This window comes from Oncorhynchus clarkii, chromosome 4 (assembly GCF_045791955.1).
Source record: "Oncorhynchus clarkii lewisi isolate Uvic-CL-2024 chromosome 4, UVic_Ocla_1.0, whole genome shotgun sequence".
In the NCBI taxonomy this organism is placed as follows: Eukaryota; Metazoa; Chordata; class Actinopteri; order Salmoniformes; family Salmonidae; genus Oncorhynchus; species Oncorhynchus clarkii.
Window position 1 is genome coordinate 58,490,673 of NC_092150.1, and position 21,192 is coordinate 58,511,864.

Sequence of the window (21,192 nt, forward strand, 5' to 3'; positions counted from 1 at the left end):
ACAATTTCAGTGACTTCATACAAAGTAATATTTTCTTCAAAGAAAAGAGTGACATTCTTTCACATGATTTATTACATTTTTTAGAACATAACAATTCTTTAAGGTAAATTAAAATTAGCAGTTTGCTTCAATAGTCTGTAGTAATTTACGGAATTACAGTAATGAGAAAAAAAAGGTAGAAACTAAAAGTACATACTGTAATTCAAACAAATAATTGAGGGGCTAATCCTGCCTCTCTCTAGCATCAGGCCACAGGTTTTCTCTTGCCATGCACCTGGGGAAGAACCTTCTGGAGTGCCTTATCCATCCCTGGCAGTCCTCTGGACTCGTGTCCTCACATCCGGCACGCATGGCTTCCAAAAGAGACATTTGGTCATGTGGGTGGTGACCAAACACTTTCCACCTCCAGGCAGAGAAAAACTCCTCTATTGGGTTGAGGAAGGGTGAATATGCAGGCAGGTACAAAACCATAAATCTGTGATGTGCTGCAAACCAATCTGTGACAGCTGCAGAGTGGTGAAAAGCAACGTTATCGCAAACTATGACAAAAACTTGGGGGTTTCTTACTGGCTCCCCCTATTCTGCTGGCACTAGCTGAGCATAGAGTTGTTCTAGGAAAGCTGTAAGCCTTTCTGTGTTGTATGGGCCAATGAGTGGTGTGTTGAGAAGCAAACCATCATTGGCCATTGCAGCACACATGGTGATATTTCCCCCCCTTTGGCCTGGAACCTCCACAGTGGCCCTTTGACCTATAACATTCCTTCCTCTGCGCCGTGTTTTGGCAAGGTTAAATCCAGCTTCATCGATAAATACAAATGAATGTGGTCTTTCCAGTGCTTCCACCTCCATTACTCTCTGAAAAACAGTAAGTGCACAGTTTTACTGTAGAAATGCTAGTGTTTTTTTTTACTGTAAATATTTTGTATAGCTGTGTACGTAACCTCAGACGTCTTACCTGGACATATTGGTATCTTTGCTCTTTTACCCGTTCACTGTTTCTCTCGAACGGTACAGTGTATAACTGTTTCATTGTAACTTGGTGTTTCTTTAGGACTCGAGCAATAGTTGTTGTGCTGACAGAATTAACATTTTCAAATATATCATTATCAGCCAGCACTCTATCTTGAATCTCCCGCAGTTTTATTGCATTGTTGACAACAACCATGTCAACAATAGCATTTTCCTGCGCATCTGAAAATATTTTTCCTCTTCCCCCTGTTGGGGGCAGCCTTTGGGTCCTGTTGTAAAAATATATTTTACAGTCAAACTTACTGTAATATATATATCTGTGTAAATATTATATAATGGCAATACAAAATAGATTCCTTTAATGTTTTCATTTACTGTAAGGATGTAACTCTTACCTGTTTGCATGATGGAAAATTTGCATTACAGATGCCACTGTGGATCTTTGCAGATTGGGTTGCACCCTCAACCCTGCCTCTCTCAATGAGAGACCATGGTTCACGACATGGTCTATAAGTGTAGCCCTTATTTCATCTGAAATAACAGCTCTGTCTTCTTTGTCTTCCTCCACGCATCCGCCCTCTCCCTGCCACCCTTCTCCCTCCACGAACCCATCTTCCTTGTTCCATTTCCAAAATGAGTCTTTCTGAGCTCTACATATATATACTGTAATATGTGTGTGTGTGTTCACTAACAAGTCTAAAACAAGACACCTGCTTAGCCTTTCAGCTGAAATTGCAATCAGCAGTGTTTGAAAGGCACAAGGCTGAAATCTATTCCGTTTTGAATGTGTGGTTCACAGTTTTGACAGCAGTGTGTTAGCATTTGAACAAAGTGCTGTAAATCCACAGTGTTGTGCAGGTTGTGGTTAAAGTCATGGGATAAGTGTGTAGAGTTTTGAAAACTGTGTTCAAGCAATGAAAAACAAACTAGAGTTTGGACCATATGAACTGCTGCTGTGCAGACTGTAGTTAGAGTTTTGCACATGTGACTCCAGTTGTGTCCACTGTCGTTTAGCAATCGAAAAAAACTGTAAGAAGGAAAGAAAATCCACAAATTAACTTTTAACAAGGCAAACCTGTTAATTGAAATGCATTCCAGGTGACTACCTCATTAAGCTGGTTGAGAGAATGCCAAAGCGGTGCAAAGCTGTCATAAAGGCAAACGGTGGCTACTTTGAAGAATCTAAAATATAACATATATTTATGATTTGGTTACTACATGAGCCATGTGTTATTTTACTTCACTATTAGTCTACGATGTACAAAATAGTAAAAATAAAGAAAAACCCTTAAATGAGTATGTGTGTCCAAACTTTTGACTGGTACTGTATAATATATATATAAATAACTCAGCAAAAAAAGAAAATACCCTTTTCAGGACCCTGTTTTTCAAAGATAATTCTTAAAAATCAAAACAACTTCACAGATCTTCAATGTAAAGGGTTTAAACACTGTTTCCCATGCTTGTTCAATGAACCATAAACAAACAATTAATGAACATGCACCTGTGGAACGGTCGTTAGAGACACTAACAGCTTACAGACAGATGGTAGGCAATTAAGGTCACACTTATGAAAACATAGGACACTAAAGAGGCCTTTCTACTGACTCTGAAAAACACCAAAAGAAAGATGCCCAGGGCCCTGCTCATCTGCGTGAACGTGCCTTAGGCATGCTGCATGGAGGCATGAAAACTGCAGATGTGCCCAGGGCAGTAAATTGCAACTCCAGTTACCCGAGCCACTGACTTTTCACTCTGTTACCATCTGGCGAGTATTGGGTCTCGAACCAACATGCTGTTCTAATATAAACTATTGATTCCACTACCCACTGTATATTGTAAATACAGTGTTATAAACTGAAAAAAAGAACATTCTCCAAACACCCGACAGGGCCAACATCCCCGTTATTTGCAAGAGGAAGAAACGCAGGTACAGGGGACACAGAGCGGGATGCCTCGTGAGGACCCGCAGAAGGCGAGTGGGAAAGCTGCTGTTACCGTCAATACTACTCGCCAACGCGCAATCATTGGACAATAAATTAGACGAGTTACGATCGCGAATATCCTACCAACAGGACATCAAAAACTGTAATATCCTATGTTTCACGGAATCGTGGCTGAATGACGACATGGATATTCAGCTAGCGGCAAGATAGAACAGCACACTCCGGTAAGATGAGAGGGGGGGGGGGGGGGGGGAGCAGTCCGTGCATATTTGTATACAACAGCTGGTGCACGAAATCTGAGGAAGTCTCTAGATTTTGCTCGCCTGATGTAGAGTATATTGTGATAAATTGCACCCCACACTACTTGCCTAGAGAGTTTTCAGCTATACTTTTTGTGGCTGTTTATTTACCACCACAGACAGATGCTGGCACTAAGACTGCACTCAGTCAGCTGTATAAGGAAATAAGCAAACAGGAAACCACTCACCCAGAGGCGGCGCTCCTAGTGGCCGGAGACTTTAATGCAGGGAAACTAAAATCAGTTCTACCAAATTTCTATCAACATGTTAAATGTGCAACCAGAGGGAAAAAACAAATTCTAGATCACCTGTACTATAAAAAGTGGTCAGATGAAGCAGATGCTAAATTACAGGACTGTTTTGCTATCACAGACTGGAACATGTTCCGGGATTCTTCCGATGGCATTGAGGAGTACACCACATCAGTCACTGGCTTTATCAATAAGCGCATTGAGGATGTCGTCCCCACAGTGACAGATCACGCTCTCCATAGCCGACGTGAGTAAGACCTTTAAACAGGTCAACATACACAAGGCTGCAGGGCCAGACGGATTACCAGGACGTGTGCTCCGGGCATGTGCTGACCAACTGGCAGGTGTCTTCACTGACATTTTCAACATGTCCGTGATTGAGTTTCTAATACCAACATGTTTCAAGCATACCACCATAGTCCCTGTGCCCAAGAACACAAAGGCAACCTGCCTAAATGACTACAGACACGTAGCACTCACGTCCGTAGCCATGAAGTGCTTTGAAAGCACTGAGCCATGAAAAGCTTTGAAACCCTAGACTCACTCTAATTTGCATACCGCCCAAACAGATCCACAGATGATGCAATCTCTTGCACTCCACACTGCCCTTCCCCACCTGGACAAAAGGAACACCTATGTGAGAATGCTATTCATTGACTACATACAACTCAGCGTTCAACACCATAGTACCCTCAAAGCTCATCACTAAGCTAAGGATCCTGGAACTAAACACCTCCCTCTGCAACTGGATCCTGGACTTCCTGACAGGCCGCCCCCAGGTGGTGAGGGTAGGTAGCAATACATCTGCCACGCTGATCCTCAACACTGGAGCCCCCCAGGGGTGCGTGCTCAGTCTCCTCCTGTACTCCCTGTTCACCCACGACTGCATGGCCAGGCACGACTCCAACACCATCATTAAGTTTGCAGACGACACAACAGTGGTAGGCCTGATCACTGACAACGACGAGACAGCCTATAGGGAGGAGATCAGAGACCTGACCGGGTGGTGCCAGAATAACAACCTATCCCTCAACGTAACCAAGGCTAAGGAGATGATTGTGGACTACAGGAAAAGGAGGATCGAGTACGCCCCCATTCTCATCGACGGGGCTGTAGTGGAGGAGGTTGAGAGCTTCAAGTTCCTTGGTGTCCACATCACCAACAAACTAGAATGGTCCAAACACACCAAGACAGTCGTGAAGAGGGCACGACAAAGCCTATTCCCCCTCAGGAAACTAAAAAGATTGAGCATGGGTCCTGAGATCCTCAAAAGGTTCTCCAGCTGCAACATTGAGAGCATGGTTGCATCACTGCCTGGTATGGCAATTGCTCGGCCTCTGACCGCAATGCACTACAGAGGGTAGTGCGTACGGCCCAGTACATCACTGGGGCAAAGCTGCCTGCCATCCAGGACCTCTACACCAGGCGGTGTCAGAGGAAGGCCCTAAAAATTGTGAAAGACCCCAGCCACCCCAGTCATAGACTGTTCTCTCTACTATCGCATGGCAAGCGATACCGGAGTGACAAGTCTAGGACAAAAAGTCTTCTCAACAGTTTTACCCCCAAGCCATAAGACTCCTGAACAGGTAATCAACTGGCTACCCAGACTATTTGCATTGTGTCCCCCCCCCAACCCCTCTTTTACGCTGCTGCTACTCTCTGTTTATCATATATGCACAGTCACTTTAACTATACTTTCATGTACATATGTACATACTACCTCAATTGGCCCAACCAACCAGTGCTCCTGCACATTGGCTAACCGGGCTATCTGCATTGTGTCCCGCCACCCACCACCCGCCAACCCCTCTTTACGCTACTGCTACTCTCTGTTCATCATATAAGCATAGACACTTTAACCATATCTACATGTACATACTACCTCAATCTGCTCGACTAACCGGTGCCTGTATGTAGCCTCGCTACTGTTATTTTACATTGTCTTTTTACTGTTGTTTTTATTTCTTTACTTACCTATTGTTCACCTAATACCTTTTTTGCACTATTGGTTAGAGCCTGTAAGTAAGCATTTCACTGTAAGGTCTACTACACCTGTTGTATTCGGCGCACGTGACAAATAAACTTTGATTTGAAGTACAGTTCATTATTACTATGCATATTATCCCTTGCACATCTGTTCGGCTTTTTTTTCTGGAGGAGGAAATTGAAAATATGTAGCCAACTCTGTATGGCTTCATTTAAAAAGCAGGATACTTTAAACAGGGTTTTATTGCCATCACTCAGCATCACTGCCTTCCTTGGACAAGTATTTTCATACACTGTCCCACTGGTTTATTGTTTAATATAAACTGAGTGAATAAAGTTGACTATAAAGATTTTAAAGAGGCTGTAAAGTAACTGTGGATCAAAGTTTCAGGCAACACCATGCGTCAATGTGGCGAACATCTGTGGGACTGAGATTTAGCCTAAATATTTAACCACGACTTTGTGTACATGAAAAACAAGCAATTGACAGTGGTGGTGACGGCAGTTGCGTTGGGACGGAGTATACATTATGCATATTGGGGAAAGGGAAGGAGATCACTTGCTGTCACTTCAGATGCCGTTCTTATACACAGAGGATTGGGAATGCATTTAACAACAAGACTCCTGCTGGAAGACAGTGCAGGAATGATGAGATATGTATATAAAGGAGAGGATCAACACACACACACGCACGAACGCACACACACACACACACACACACACACACACACACACACACACACACACACACACACACACACACACACACACACACACACACACACACACACACACACACACACACACACACACACACACACACAGTGCAAGAGAGAAATGAAGCAGATATCAGACAGAAGGATTTGTTTGACTGCAAGTGAGTTGTGGGAAGCAGCAAATAAAGCAGCTTAGAATTGAAAACATATTGAGCTGCTCGAAAGCAAGCATTTGTTGTGAGCGAGACTGGAGAGAGGGAGCGACAAAGACAAAAAAGAGGGAAAGAAAGTTGTTTGAAGGAGTTTAGAGGTTGCAAGAGTTAGGGAAGGTTGTGAAACAGACTAGACAACTTCTCCAAAAGTCCACCGCTTTTTTCAGTGCAGGCCTGTAACATCACTTTTCATCAATGTTTAACAAACAAAATGTAATTCTTGTTGATAGGTATTGTTTACAGGTATGATTTTGATGGCAATTAGTACCAATTTCGCTGTTTGTAGAGATGAGCACACAGTACTGAACCTCCAGATCCTCTACTAGAGGATGTGTGGATGTTGTTTCTAGTGCATCACATTGTGACCGGCCACAGACTGTAAACAACCGAATTGAGTAAATATAACAGTGAATTACTTCTACCCTTCCTCAATGGCTGTTTAAAACACTGTTGATGTGGTGTGACATAGGTGGGTGTCCCAAATGGCACCCTAATCCCTATATAGTGCACTACTTTTGACGGGAGCCCTATGGTAGTGCACTACGCGGGGAATAGGGGGCCATTTGTGACGGAACCACGAGAGACGCTTTCTCTCCTGCTCTAAGAAAGCTGGAGTTAGATAAACAGAGCAAACAATGCCCAAATTTGGTCATTCTCTTAGTACTGGATATTTTGTGATTGACAAGTCTATTCTGGAATGCTGTATTCACAGAAAAAAACAGAGTTCCAAAAATACATCCAGATTGTTCTATCTGTATAGCACAGATTTTGCACATTGAAAATCACTGACTGATTCTTCTTGGTACGCATTGGATTGGACATCTCATAACAAAACGGAACTAGTGGCTTGCTCCTGTGATAGAGGGATGCATCCCAAATGGCACCCTATTCCCTACATATTGCACTACTTTTGACCAGAGCCCTATGAGCCCTGGTCAAAAGTAGTGCACTATACAGGGAATATGGTACCATTTGGGACTCTGATGAGATATTTTCTAGATTGAACTCTAAAACGAGGCCTTTAGTCAGACTGTTTGAACAACATGCCATTGGTGCTCAGGGCAAAGCGCCTCTCAAAGCTGATGTCATCTCCAAACATAAACAACACTGAATACCTTATAATCTCACACGTGAACACAGACACCAAAGGCGGTTAGAGGTCGCATGTGATTGGCTCGATCCAAACCGTTTGACAGTGGTCAGGGGAAGTTCACGTTGACCTCAAATCTATCTGCCTCATTAGCTGAACACAAACAAGGAGAATAAACAGCATCAGAGACTCTGAGTGCAGAGTCCTGCCTGGTCCAAGTCCAGATTGTTCTGTCTGTATAGCACAGATTTTGCTAATTGAAAATCACTGACTGATTTCTTCTTGGTACGCATTGGATTGGATCTCATAACAAAACAGAACTAGTGGCTTGCTCCTGTGATAGAGGGTTGCATCTCAAATGGTACCCTATTCCCTACATAATGCACTACTTTTGACCAGGACCTCGGACTACTTTTGACCAAAACCCACCTCTGGTCAAAATTAGTATACTACTCACATACACTATATAGGGAATAGGGTGCCATTTGGGAAACCATCCCCTGGACTCTGGACCGTCAGGAAAGGAGGTCGTCTCCATAGTTACCTATTTGTCTCTCCAGGTCGGCAGCCTCGTCGGGCGTGGCGCGGGGCAGGACCCCCGGGTCACTGAAGCTGGCCCTGAAGAGCATCCCCAGCACAAAGAAAAACAACACCCCTCCGATCACTGGGATGGCTGGGGTCAGGTTGGACGCCAGGAACGGACAGCTGCACGAGAGAAGATAAAAAGAAAGGTTTAAGAATGGAAAAGTACGTAGGCCTAATTGGTAGCTGTTCTTAGTGTGGTCTCTGTATTTGAGTGGGTGGAATGTTTACAACTAATAAAACTGTTAGGACAAACAGACATGCACGCACACACACACAGACAGACACGCACAGACAGTAATTATTTGATTAGCTAACTCACTTATCCCAATCCCAGTGTTTTGTTCATGAACAGATGTTGGTTAGTGCGATCACATTAAAGCACTACTGTCATGTCCTTTGTATCTGACTTCATTAGGTGACAAGACAAGACGGCCAGGGCCAATGAGTAATGGCCTTCCTGGAAAGTGAAAATGAATAGCCTGCTTTTCAGTGGCACAATTCAACACACCCCATAGGGCTCTGGTGAAAAGTAGTGCACAATTTTATCCTCCTGAGACCCAGCATTTCATTTTTGTCTTCTCTAGTGAACGTCAGTTCTTGGTCTGTATCTCTGAGGCCATATAAGCCACAGTATTCAGTGAGATGTGTGTGGGTGTGACCTTGACAACTTTATCTTCTTGGTTCTTAAAAAAATGTCTGCCATCAAAATTAGCATATATTATAGAAATTTTTAAATAAGTTTGATGAATTAATTACACACACTCCTTCGATATAAAGTTGTTTTTGATGATGAAAACGTGTCAGTGTGTCACTTTCATGAGGTTGGAGTAATAACATGTTCAACTACTTAAGACATTGGTTCAAATCTAGGTTGTGCCTTTCTTTAGTTTAAGAAAATGAACAACTTAAGAAGAATTGTTCACTTCTCTCATTGACTTCTCAAACCCCGGCCTGGTCTGTTTCGCCTGTTTTGCAAGCTTTCCCGGGAGTCTAGCTATGTTGCGCCTCTGGGTTTAGAAACTCTGTGCTTTAATGTAAATGTGTTCATGTTTACATCCTAATAACCACGACATAAGACAATTTTGCACATACAATAAAAGATAAATAACAATATTTTCTAACTTTTTTTCTTCGTAAAATGTTGTTTCCCACCCCAAACACTTCTTATACAAAAAAATAAATAAGTGTATTCCAAACTTATTTTTTATTTTGGGTCTCAGGAGGATATAGGGAATATGGGGCCATTTGGAATGCATCCACTGACTGAAATCTACTGGCCTAGGGCTGAGAAGAAAAACCATTTCCAAGCATCTTACTCGACTGGCATCCGTGACAAAGCCATGAAATGAAAGGTACGCCCTCGTTTTTATTTTCACATTATTTATAGATATATCTTCTCTTCTCAAAGCCTGCTGCTGTCTGTGTATCTAGTAGCACATTCTATGCATATTTTATTATTTTTTATTTTACTAGGCAAGTCAGTTAAGAACATATTCTTATTTTCAATGACGGCCTAGGAACAGTGGGTTAACTGCCTGTTCAGGGGCAGAACGACAGATTTGTACCTTGTCAGCTCGGGGGTTTTGAACTTGCAACCTTCCGGTTACTAGTCCAACACTCTAACCACTAGGCTACGCTATGGCAATGGTATGGCGCTACGTGAATTTTACCATACAAAGGGCATGACCTTCTGTGCAATTTAAAAATATATAAAGTAAAAGTAAGCCTTGTCTGAGCCAGAAAAGCTCCTGCCCTGTAGGCCAATCTCCTGTTTATAGCGTGAGGTAGCATTATGTACGCTACAAGTACACCCCCTGGACTGGGCGCTTTCCATAAATATGTTATGGCCTTATATACATTTTTCCATTCAAATGGAATGGCCTCCCACAACAACAGCCACTGGCTGTCTGCTGTGGATTCAGCTCTAATGCAAATAGTACACTCCAGGAAGCCCCCGATACGATATTATCACGATGCAGGTACGATTTGTATTGCGATTCTATTAGGGCTGACCCGAGATTTCATTTCGTTTGCGGTCGCAAATTTATCAAAAATATGTCATGCCCAATATCCACCAGAAGCATGTGTTTTGTTTTGTCGAACCCGCATTTTATGTACCTGAGGCACATGTACTTCGCTTTTCAACTCTCTAAAAGCTAGGTAGTTGGCGTCTGTGTGTACTCCCGTTTGTACCACCGCACGGTAAAGCAACACACAAGTTGAACACATTGAATGAATGTAGTACGCAGCCTAGTGAGGCACCCCGAACGTAATGTTGCGTACTGCTCCATTGAAAATGAATGACATCCGCCGGAAAGCAAGACTATGATGCATCTGGTGGACATTAAGCGTGGACTAATTCATTGCGGAGGCCGCGATGATGGCTCGGTCCATCTCTCTGCACAAGGCGCGTCTCTCTCCGGCCAGTTTGTGCACATCCATTGTTTCATAACTTAATTGTGTGAATTATTAGCCCTTTTATTGTTAGTGACTATCAATTCCTCATTACATATATCACCAGTAATACATTTACCGTTAATTCCCATATTTTCTCATCTACAATGTTTGTTTGGTTACAGTCATTTCTGTTAATGCATACAGTCGTTTACCGTTCTCATCGTCGGAGTGGACATGTTGTTGGCAGAGCTCACAACCTATGCTACACTTGTGAGAAACAAGTTTTGGTTTATTTCATTCCATTTACGAGTTGTCAATTCAAGAATTGTCTTATTTTTGGCGCTCCTGTCAATGTTGAGTAAAGACGCGCATCTGATTATGCATGGGAGTAAACTTAGGCTACCTGGCCTGCGCGCAAATGTACACATTTGGGGATGTCTGATCGTTTTTCTGATTGTCTTAACTCACCACTGCTAATGAGCTGTGGAGCTTCTCAAATTATTTTTTTCTTCGCCTCAAACAGCAAGTAAACCAAGTCTGTTTTTTACATCCATTGACAATGATATACAATAGCTCCTCAATGTATTTGACAATTCTTACCAGCTCTCTCCCTTATAACCACCAAGCCTCGGTGTGAAAGGGGAAAATATCATGCAGTGAAAACGTCATAAAATACCTGATTACGCTACTTTCTTAACCCTTGCGAAGTTCTGCGAAGTCTGGAGCTCACTGCAGGGGTAAACTGAGTGCCCAGAATAGTTGATACAATGTTTCAAGTTTGCTAGAGCGACCAGAGGGCCGGACCCAGTTGATAGTTGATATGTTTCCAGTTCGATGCAGACAGGCAGAGTAGAGAGATGAATGTGATTGAAAGAACATGAACAAACCTCCATGTGTAGCCAATGTGATTTAGGGCTATAGGATATTTCTTTTTAAATCATGATATTTTCTACCTACAGTGTTTTTATTTGTTGGCTTTATGGATGCTTTTTTTTATATACCCATAATAGTACAAAAATACATTATTATAATTGAAGTGTTCCACGGAAATGTGTATATGAAAATCATAACTGGCATGCAGATCGGTTAGAAATTGTAAGATAAATTGTGTATGTGGAAAAAAAAACGTATAAATTGCCAAGTTAGCACTCCCCATGAAAAAGCTTTCCAACCCCCTGGTGTAGCCTATTACCAGCAACTTCAGGAGCATAATGGCAAAATCTGTGAAGGCCAGCAGGAGCAGGAGGGTCAGGAACAGTTTTTTTCCTTGGGGTTATCTTGATCTCTGGCTCCCTCAAGTCATTTGTGTGTCTTAATTATTTATTCAAACAGTGCACTTAAAGCATCAAGCTCAGTGCATATAGTTGATTTTATTAAAACACATAGGGTATATATATATATATATATAAAAATGGTGCCAATTGATTGGTCAAAAGAACAGACAACATTTTGGTCTGGGACAGCCCTAGATTCTATATGTATGACAATTCTATATGTATTACGATTCAATATGGCAATTTCAATGCAATTCACTGTTCCAAACATTGGTCGCTATATTTCTCCTGTAGAGGGACAAGAGAAAGTCATGAGAAAATGAGTTTGATCAGTCATGGACATAAGTACTCAAAACATATTAGCTCACCATTTAAAGTGGAAATCTGCAGTTCAAACAATAACAAAGCAGTCTCTAAGCCACTATTTTGGTAGAACACGGAGGGATGGGGCTAGAGAAATGTAACCATTCTCAAACTCATGGACAGAGTTATGGATACAAGGACCGACCATCCACGATATCAAAATTATACAGTGTTTGTTTATATTTACCTAGTTTACAAACAAAGACAAAAACAAGCTTATATTTTGGGTTCTGATGGGGTAGGACAGTTGAACTAAGCTCATAGGCATCTAAGTTATATTCTTCAAGAATCAACTGGTACATATCATCCATTTAAAGGTCTAAAAAAATGGACGTAGCAACTGCAGATTGCCCCTTTAACGGTAACATCTTAACGAATAAAGAAACGTTTTTTTCCATTTTATTTTTTGAATCAACACTTTGTCATATAAATTGATATCGTAAAAAAAAAAATGATACTGCTGTATCAATTTTTCCCACATCACTAATATCTTACCTTCAGCACTCTGGTCGATATCTTTAAAACATCCATTAGTACTGATGATCCATATTCTTAGGCAACCTTACCATTAAGAACTTTACCTCTGTCTGCAAGACTGAGTGAGAGGACAGAGCGACTGGTCCTAGGGGTTAGTAAGAACAGCCCCAGATCCTGTTATTCTGGGCTTGGTGGGGGAGATTCATCAAATACTCCACTTATGGCTCCTCTCACAAGACTTCAGTCATTCTCAGATCGTGGGTGCGTCCCAAATGGCATCTTGGTCAAAACTACTGCACTGTGCAGTAAGTAGGGTGCCATTTGGGACGCAGCCCATAACATAAACGTTTGGGAAAGATTTGGAATGTTCCTTCCTAAATTAGATTGAGTATTATCTATTATACAACGATTTGATTAGAACGAGGATTGGATGTCCATTCATATTTTAGTGGGTACAATATCCAAATCAAAATCTTTCATGAAATAACCCCATGTAGGTTCCCTTAATAAAGTGCTCTATGTGTTGTTCCAATATCAGACATTGAGATCTCCATCATTTCATGGGGGGGGGGGGTTATGTTGAGCTCAGGTTTGATTCATTGGTTTCAGGTTATAGCCTAGGCAGTGAGGGTAGAGGAGCACCTCTAAAACTACATTAAATCTTAAATGGTAGTAGTCATGAAGTGAAATACCATGCTTTTATCCACTTACTGCTGCATAGTCAGTGTTGACTGATATGAGAGCAGTATAGCTGCCACTTTAGCACTGTGAGGCGGCTACACAGGAATTGAATTAGACCGAAACCCAGAGACCTTATCAGTCCGTCATAATTGGGATTGGAAATAGCTGCAGAAAGTTTCCAAGTAGTAGCTTAGTCCTTCCTTTTTTTGTCCTTCTAAGGAGGAGGTTATCAACCAAGAAGACGTGGATGTTGATTATGGAAGCCCCCCGCACCTCTCTGATTCAGAGGGGTTGGGTTAAATGCGGAAGGCACATTTCAGTTGAAGGCATTCAGTGTTATACAACTGACTAGGTATACCCCTTTCCCAATGTTGTTGTTGGCATTTTACCCAAAACAGGGATAATTGTCAGAGGGCTTGAATCTGGTGAATCTGGCACACAGTGGAGGGAAAGGTTGGGTAGGGACATTGTAGCGAGTCTTTGAATCTACAGTATATAGCTGCATTTCTCTATCCCACTGCCTTTGTAAAAGGACTGTGCCCTTGGTATACAGACTATGGAATATGGACAGTCTTAGAAACTGTACTGGAAAAATAGTCTGAATGAAAGCTTAAAAATACACAAGGACAGTATCTTCTGGACCCCAAATTTCAGGCAATGGTGTTCTGGGCCCTATTATTATAAATGTATCCCCATGAATCAAATGAATGTTTCTCAGCCTTGAGAAGAGGAGAAGTGAAAACATTCAGACATGATCGTCTTTCCGTCATTTCATTTTCTGATGCTCTATGCAAAAAATCACAAAACAACATGCAAACGTTAACCGGCAGTTGATCCATTCCATGGTTGAATCACGACACATTCATTTGACCATTTGTGCTATGTTTCCCAGGCAAATCCCAGAGCATGTTGGACTATAAACGGATGAATGTTTTGGCTCTTCACTCAGGCTAGAGGATTGTAATTACTTTAGTCTTATCCTTGAGTCAAACACAACCAACAGAAACCAAGGCTGACTGCATCCCAAATGTCACCCTATTCCCTATGTACAGTGGCTTGCGAAAGTATTCACCCCTCTTGGCATTTTTCCTGTTTTTTTGCCTTACCACCTGGAATTAAAATATTTTTTTTTTGGGGGGGGGGGGGGGGGTTGTATCATTTGATTTACACAACATGCCTACCACTTTGAAGATGCAAAATAGTTTTTGTGAAACTAACAAGAAATAAGACAAAAAAATAGAAAACTTGAGCGTGCATAACTATTCACCCCCCCAAAGTCAATACTTGTAGAGACACCTTTTGCAGCAATTACAGCTGCAAGTCTCTTGGGGTATGTCTCTATAAGTTTGGCACATCTAGCCACTGGGATTTTTGCCCATTCTCCAAGGCAAAACTGCTCCAGCTCCTTCAAGTTGGATGGGTTCCGCTGGTCTACAGCAATCTTTAAGTCATACCACAGATTCTCAATTGGATTGAGGTCTGGGCTTTGTCTAGGCCATTCCAAGACATTTAAATGCTTTCCCTTAAACCACTCGAGTGTTGCTTTAGCAGTATGCTTAGGGCCATTGTCCTGCTGGAAGGTGAACCTCCATCCCAGTCTCAAATCTCTGGAAGACAGACAGGTTTCCCTCAAGAATTTCCCTGTATTTAGCACCATCCATCATTCCTTCAACTCTGACCAGTTTCCCAGATGAAAAACATCCCCACAGCATGGATGGTGTTTTCGCGGTGATGAGACGTGTTGGGTTTGCGCCAGACAGAGTTTTCCTTGACGGCCAAAAAGCTACATTTTAGTCTCCTCTGACCAGAGTCCCTTCTTCCATACATTTGGGGAGTCTCCCTCATGCCTTTTGGCAAACACCAAATGTGTTTGCTTATTTTTTTCTTTAAGCAATGGCTTTTCTGGCCACTCCTCCGTAAAGCCCAGCTCTGTGGAGTGTTAGACTTAAAGTGGTCCTATGGACAGATACTCCAATCTCCGCTGTGGAGCTTTGCAGCAATACTTCTCTTTGTTGCCTCTCTGATTGATTAATGCCCTCCTTGCCTGGTCCGTGAGTTTTGGTGGGCGGCCCTCTCTTGGCAAGGTTTGTTGTGGTGCCATATTCTTTCCATTGTTTTATAATGGATTTAATGGTGCTCTGTGGGATGTTCAAAGTTTCTGATATTTTTTTTATAACCAAACCCTGATCTGTACTTCTCCACAACTTTGTCCCTGACCTGTTTGGAGAGCTCCTTGGTCTTCATGGTGCCGCTTGCTTGCTGGTGCCCCTTGCTTAGTGGTGTTGCAAACTCTGGGGCCTGTCAGAACTGGTGTATATATACTGAGATCATGTGACAGATCATTTCACACTTAAATAAAGTCCACCTGTGTGCAATCTAACTAATTATGTGACTTCTGAAGGTAATTGGTTGCACCAGATCTTATTTAGGGGCTTCATAGCAAAGGGGGTGAATACAAATGGACGCACAATTTTTTGAAACAAGTAATTATTTTCATTTCACTTCACCAATTTGGACTATTTTGTGTATGTCCGTTACATGAAATCCAAATAAAAATCCTTTATAATTACAGGTTGTAATTCAACAAAATAGGGAAAACACCAAGGACGTTGGTCAAAAGTAGTGCACTATATAGGGAACAGGATACAACCTAAATCAAACGGGGACTAATCGGTGACTCTCCTCCAGTTGCCTTGCAAGCTGTTGGTTCGACAGGACACAAAGAGCTCAAGAGGAAACTGTTACTACGGAAACGGGAACACTACGGTGCCATGTTTTGGTATGGAATGTGGGAGGAATGAAAGACCACAGAGGGAAAGGTGGGGGATGGGGAGAGAGACAGGAAAATCTCTGTCAGTCATCCCTCGACTCTCTGCATATTACCATTGATGTCAAATGAATGAATTTGCATGTGATAACATTGGGCATTTACAAGCTGTCATGAGCAATTCTAATTGAAGACATCTGTGTATGTGACTTAATTGCCTTATATTGGTGACATTTTAGCACTCAATGAGTAGGCCATTGAATTGCAGGCTTTTCAGGCTGATACACTAAGCAAATCCAAAAAGGTTCTTAATTGGAACCCGTTTTGATTGCAATTATGTAAACCTTTAAAAATGACCCTTTGGAAACCTGCAGAAATTAGAGATCGATGGGTTGGACGATCCTTTTCTCCTCAATAATCTTGAAAAAAAGTATACTTCAAAACTGGAAATCAACCAATGCTCCATCGTTAAAAAAATGGAAAAGTCAAATACTTTATTATCTAAATGTTGAAAGTGCATGGGCGACTGAGAGAAACAAAATGCTGCAGTTTGAGGCCATGTGGCGGAGAGTGACACGGGTGCTGGAGATGGATGGAGGTGTAAGCAGGTGGGTCTGGGCAGGGGTGATGTTGTGGATGTTTGTATGCGTCTGTTGTCATTTGTATGTGTATGTTTTGTATTGTTTAAATATTTATATTAAAACAATTTGAATAAAAAGGAAGCTTAGAGATCTATGGAAATGTTTCACAGACCTTCATCGTGTGAAGGATCACAGAGGATGACTATGAGTCTTGCTGACTTAGTTAAGATTTATGTACACTGCATTCAGCCTTTCCTTCCAACTCTCTGCTGCCAATGACTGGAACGAATTGCAAAAATCACTGAAGCTGGAGACTCATATCTCCCTCACTAACTTTAAGCACCAGCTGTCAGAGCAGCTCACAGATCACTGCACATGTACATAGCCCATCTGTAAATAGCCCATCCATCTACCTCATCCCCATATTGTTATTTATTTGGTTTATTTTGCTCCTTTGCACCCCCGTATCTCTACTTGCACACTCATCTTCTGCACATCTATCACTCCAGTGTTTAATTGCTATACTGTAATTATTTCGCCACTATGGCCTATTTATTGCCTTACCTTCCTTATCCTACCTCATTTGCACAGACTGTGTATAGACTTGATCTATTGTATTGTGTTGTTGTTTGTGTTGCACTGCTTTGCTTTATCTTGGCCAGGTCGCAGTTGTAAATGAGAACTTGTTCTCAACTGGCCTACCTGGTTAAATAAAGGTGAAATAAAAAAACATTTCCAAATAAAAATTCAGAAAGTATTCAGACGCCTTCCCCTTTTTCCATATTGTTACATCACATCCTTATTCTAAAATTCATGAAATCGTTTTTCCCTCATCATTCTACACACAATACCCCATAACGACAAAGCAAAAACAGGTTTGTAGAAATATTTGCAAATGTATTAAAAATAAAAACGGAAATATAATATTTACATAAGTTATCAGACCCGTTACTCAGTATAACCAGGATCTCCAGGAGATTTTTCTCCAAGACCTGCGCCACCTGTCTGTTACTGTCCTCATCGCCCCTGGGACTGTAGCATCGACCTGCTTGCAGGCTCTACGCCTCCGCCCAGCCGCATCTACCCTCTGTCGGTGGCTGAAACCAAGGCCATGGAGGAGTACATCCAGGAGGCTCTCCAACGGGGTTTCATCCGAACGTCCACCTCCCCTGAGTTGGCGGGCTTCTTCTGCGTTGCCAAGAAGGACGGAGATCTACACCCGTGCATCAATTACAGAGGACTCAATTCCATCACCACCAAGTACCGCTACCCTCTCCCGTTTATGCTGTCCACGATCGAACAGCTCAGTGGTGCCCGTTTTTTAAAATACCAAATTGGACCTACGGAGTGCCTACAATCTGATCCGCATCCGGGAGGGGAATGAATGGCCTACAATCTGATCCGCATCCGGGAGGGGAATGAATGGAAAACGGCATTCAGCACAATGTCTGGTCACTATGAGTACTTGGTGATGCCTTATGGATTAGCCAATGCTCTGTCAGTGTTCCAGGCATTCGTTAACGAGGTGTTCTGGGACATGCTCGGGTGCCAGGAGGTGGTTGTGTATATCAACGACATCCTGGTCTACTCGGTCACCTTGGGGGATTACATCGCCAACGTCAGAGTAGTCCTGGAACAACTCCTGGAGAATCACCTGTATGTGAAAGCGGAGAAGTGCCAGTTGCATCAGGTCGCTGTCTCCTTCTTAGGATCAGTCCATAGGGAGTTATGATGGAGAGGAAGGTGGGATGCAGTCAGGTCATGGCCAGTCCCAACCACCATAAAGGGGCTACAGCGGTTTTTGGGGTTTGCCAACTTCTACTGCCGCTTCATTAGGAACTTCAGCTCCATCGCCTCTCCTCCTCTCCTCCCACCTCAAGGGTGGTCCCCGTAAGTTGGTGTGAAGTCCTGCAGTCAATGAGGCCTTCCGTATACTTCACCTCTGCCCCTTTGCTGAAACACCCAGATCCTACACTGCCCTTCGAGGTGTAGGTAGACACTTCAGAAGTGGGCGTGGGGGCCGTTCTGTCCCAACGTCAAGGTAACCCACAGAAATTGTATCCATGTGCATACTACTAAAATACTACTAGAATACTACTATTTTTTTTTCATTCGATAACGATAATTATCACAATATTGATCAAATAATGTTTAAAAGGTGCATATCTGCTTCAGACTCAAGAATTCCTGAACAAACCAAACGCTTTAATATTTCTTATTTATTGTCAGTAGTAGAATAACTCACAAATAACATTAACTCCACTTTTTTTAAAAGCTATAAACCCTTATAAGTTGTGAACAGCAAATATATATATTTTTTAAACAAATAGTGCAAGGCAATATGCATTATAACTGTTAGCCTAATGGCATATCACAATTGAAGTTGGGGTAGTTGCTGTCTTACAAGTTACAAGCAAGAAAGACAAGTCTGTCTACGATCTCTGGCTTTTTGCCCTATGGCAGTTGCCACCTGTGCTAAAAACGCGCTCTGAGGGGGAGCTGGTCACAGGAATGCACAGGTAGTGCTTTGCTAGGTGGCTGACTTTGGGAACGTTTTTTTGGTGGATCTTCCACCAGTTCAGTGGATTGGTTTCACTGTCAGCATCAGGAGACTGAAGGTAGCAGCTGAGTTCCTTCTCTACCAGCTGGATTTCAGTAAGACCTGTGGTGATGGAGCATGGATTTTTTTTTAAACTGCCCAATTAATTTCTCTTTTTAGCTGGCAGTTGTGGTGAAGCAGCAGCAACGTCTCCCTGTGCTGGGCTTTCATGTCCCTCATTGACCATCTCTGAGACAGCTCTTGCTATTATGTGGCCCACTTTCTCCTCTTTGATGTAATGCGTTTTAAACCGAAGGTCAACCAACGAGGCTATGTCCAGGAGGTCATCTGTGGCTAGGTCATCATATCGTTTTGATGGTTTGGGTGAGCTCTGTTTCACCATCAGGTTTCATGACCTCTGTATTGAACAGGTGTAGTACTGGCTTCAGATAAGACACACTGACATAGGACTCACCAGACAGAGCATCTGTGAATTCTAGGAGTGGGGTCAATATCTGGTTGATGGACTCAAGAACATCTATATCAGTATAGGTGGGAGCTAAGTGCCGGGTCTTCTGGTCACTGGACAAGACCTGCGAAATGTCTTTCTCCTGCTCCAGTATCCTTTGCACCATCTTTTGACATGATCCCTACCTGGTAGGCGACTCTGTCACCAACTTGTGCTGGGGTAGGTTGTAAGAGATTTGAATACAATTTTAAAATCACAATAATCCCTTTAGTTATATACAAAATGTAATATTTAACTTAATCAGTTGATAAAAAAATGCACATTTAGTTTCATCTAACCAATCACTTCAATATACACAATTGGCAAGGTTACTTACCAATGGCCAAGTGCAGACGATGTCCAAAACATTGCAGTCGCGTCCATTTGTTGATTTGAGCGGCCTTCACCACGTTCGCACCCCTATCTGTTGTAATGCAGACCAGTCTGTCTTGACTGAGTCCCCAGGAGGCGATTCACGTCACGGGTATGGAAAGCCTTCATGGAGAAGCTGGGGGTCACGATAAGCCTCACACCCGGGTACCGGCCTCAGTCCAACGGGCAAGTAGAGAGGATGAACCAGGAGCTGGGGAGGTTCCTTAGGAGTCACTGCCAGGGGGAATGGGCCAGGTTCCTTCCCTGGGCAGAGTACGGCCAGAATTCACAGCGTCACTCCTCCACCAGGCTGACCCCCTTCCAGTGTGTCCTGGGATATCAGCCAGCCCTGGCTCCATGGACCCCGAGCCAGACCGAAACTCCTGCGGTGGACGGGTGGTTCAGGTAAGCAGAGGAGGTTTGGTCCACTGGCTGGTGCCGTCCTCCGCGACGCCCTTCCACCTCCCCTGGATATTGATGGGAGCCCCGCCTATGCTGTCAGGTCCCTCCTGGACTCCTGACGTCGTGGGGGTTGGATCCAGTACCTGGTGGACTGGGAGGGGTACGGTCCAGAGGTGCGCTGTTGGGTCCCGGTGGAAGACATCCTGGATCCCAACATTGCCTGCGATTTCCACCTCCGCGGTCCGGACCAGCCCACTCCTCGCCATCGGGGCCGTCCCCCTGGTCAGCGTTATCCTGCGGCTGTAGCCGTACGTCAGGAGGGGTACTGTCACATCTACTCCTGCTCCGATCATAGGCCTACTTATGTTTTTTGAGCATGTATTTTTTCACATAAAATCCATAAAAAATAAACAAGTTCATATTTTAAAAGTAAATTGTTGTGGGGAAAACAAAGTTGGTTTAACCCTTTGACAAGTACCAACACACGGATATGAACAATCTACAGTGATCCCTGTTTAGACATTTGCAGAAGTAGCGACTGCATAACACAATCATCCAAACCGGAAAATGTAGGCTACATTGGTCCTAGAGCTAACTGAGGAAAGATTGACGTGACACAAGCGGTCATATTTAGATCTCTCGGGTGACAGAAACCAGAATATGAATGACCTAATAGCAATTACTATTTACAATTCATCACATTACGGGTGAGCTCACTATTGATTGATATAATTAAAAGTAAAACAATGTCAAACTCCGCCTGGAGTTTGATAAACA

General features: G+C 42.8%; 1 protein-coding gene across 2 annotated transcripts in view; it reads right to left on the bottom strand.

Moving 5' to 3' along the window:
* LOC139407007 (palmitoyltransferase ZDHHC14-like) overlaps positions 1-21,192 on the bottom strand; it is a 48,340-nt gene that overhangs the window by 16,085 nt on the left and 11,063 nt on the right. For both annotated transcript variants that reach the window (XM_071150246.1, XM_071150247.1), the window contains exon 2: positions 8,014-8,174. In XM_071150246.1, the coding sequence (XP_071006347.1) occupies positions 8,014-8,174 (161 nt within the window). The remainder of the gene's footprint in view (positions 1-8,013; positions 8,175-21,192) is intronic.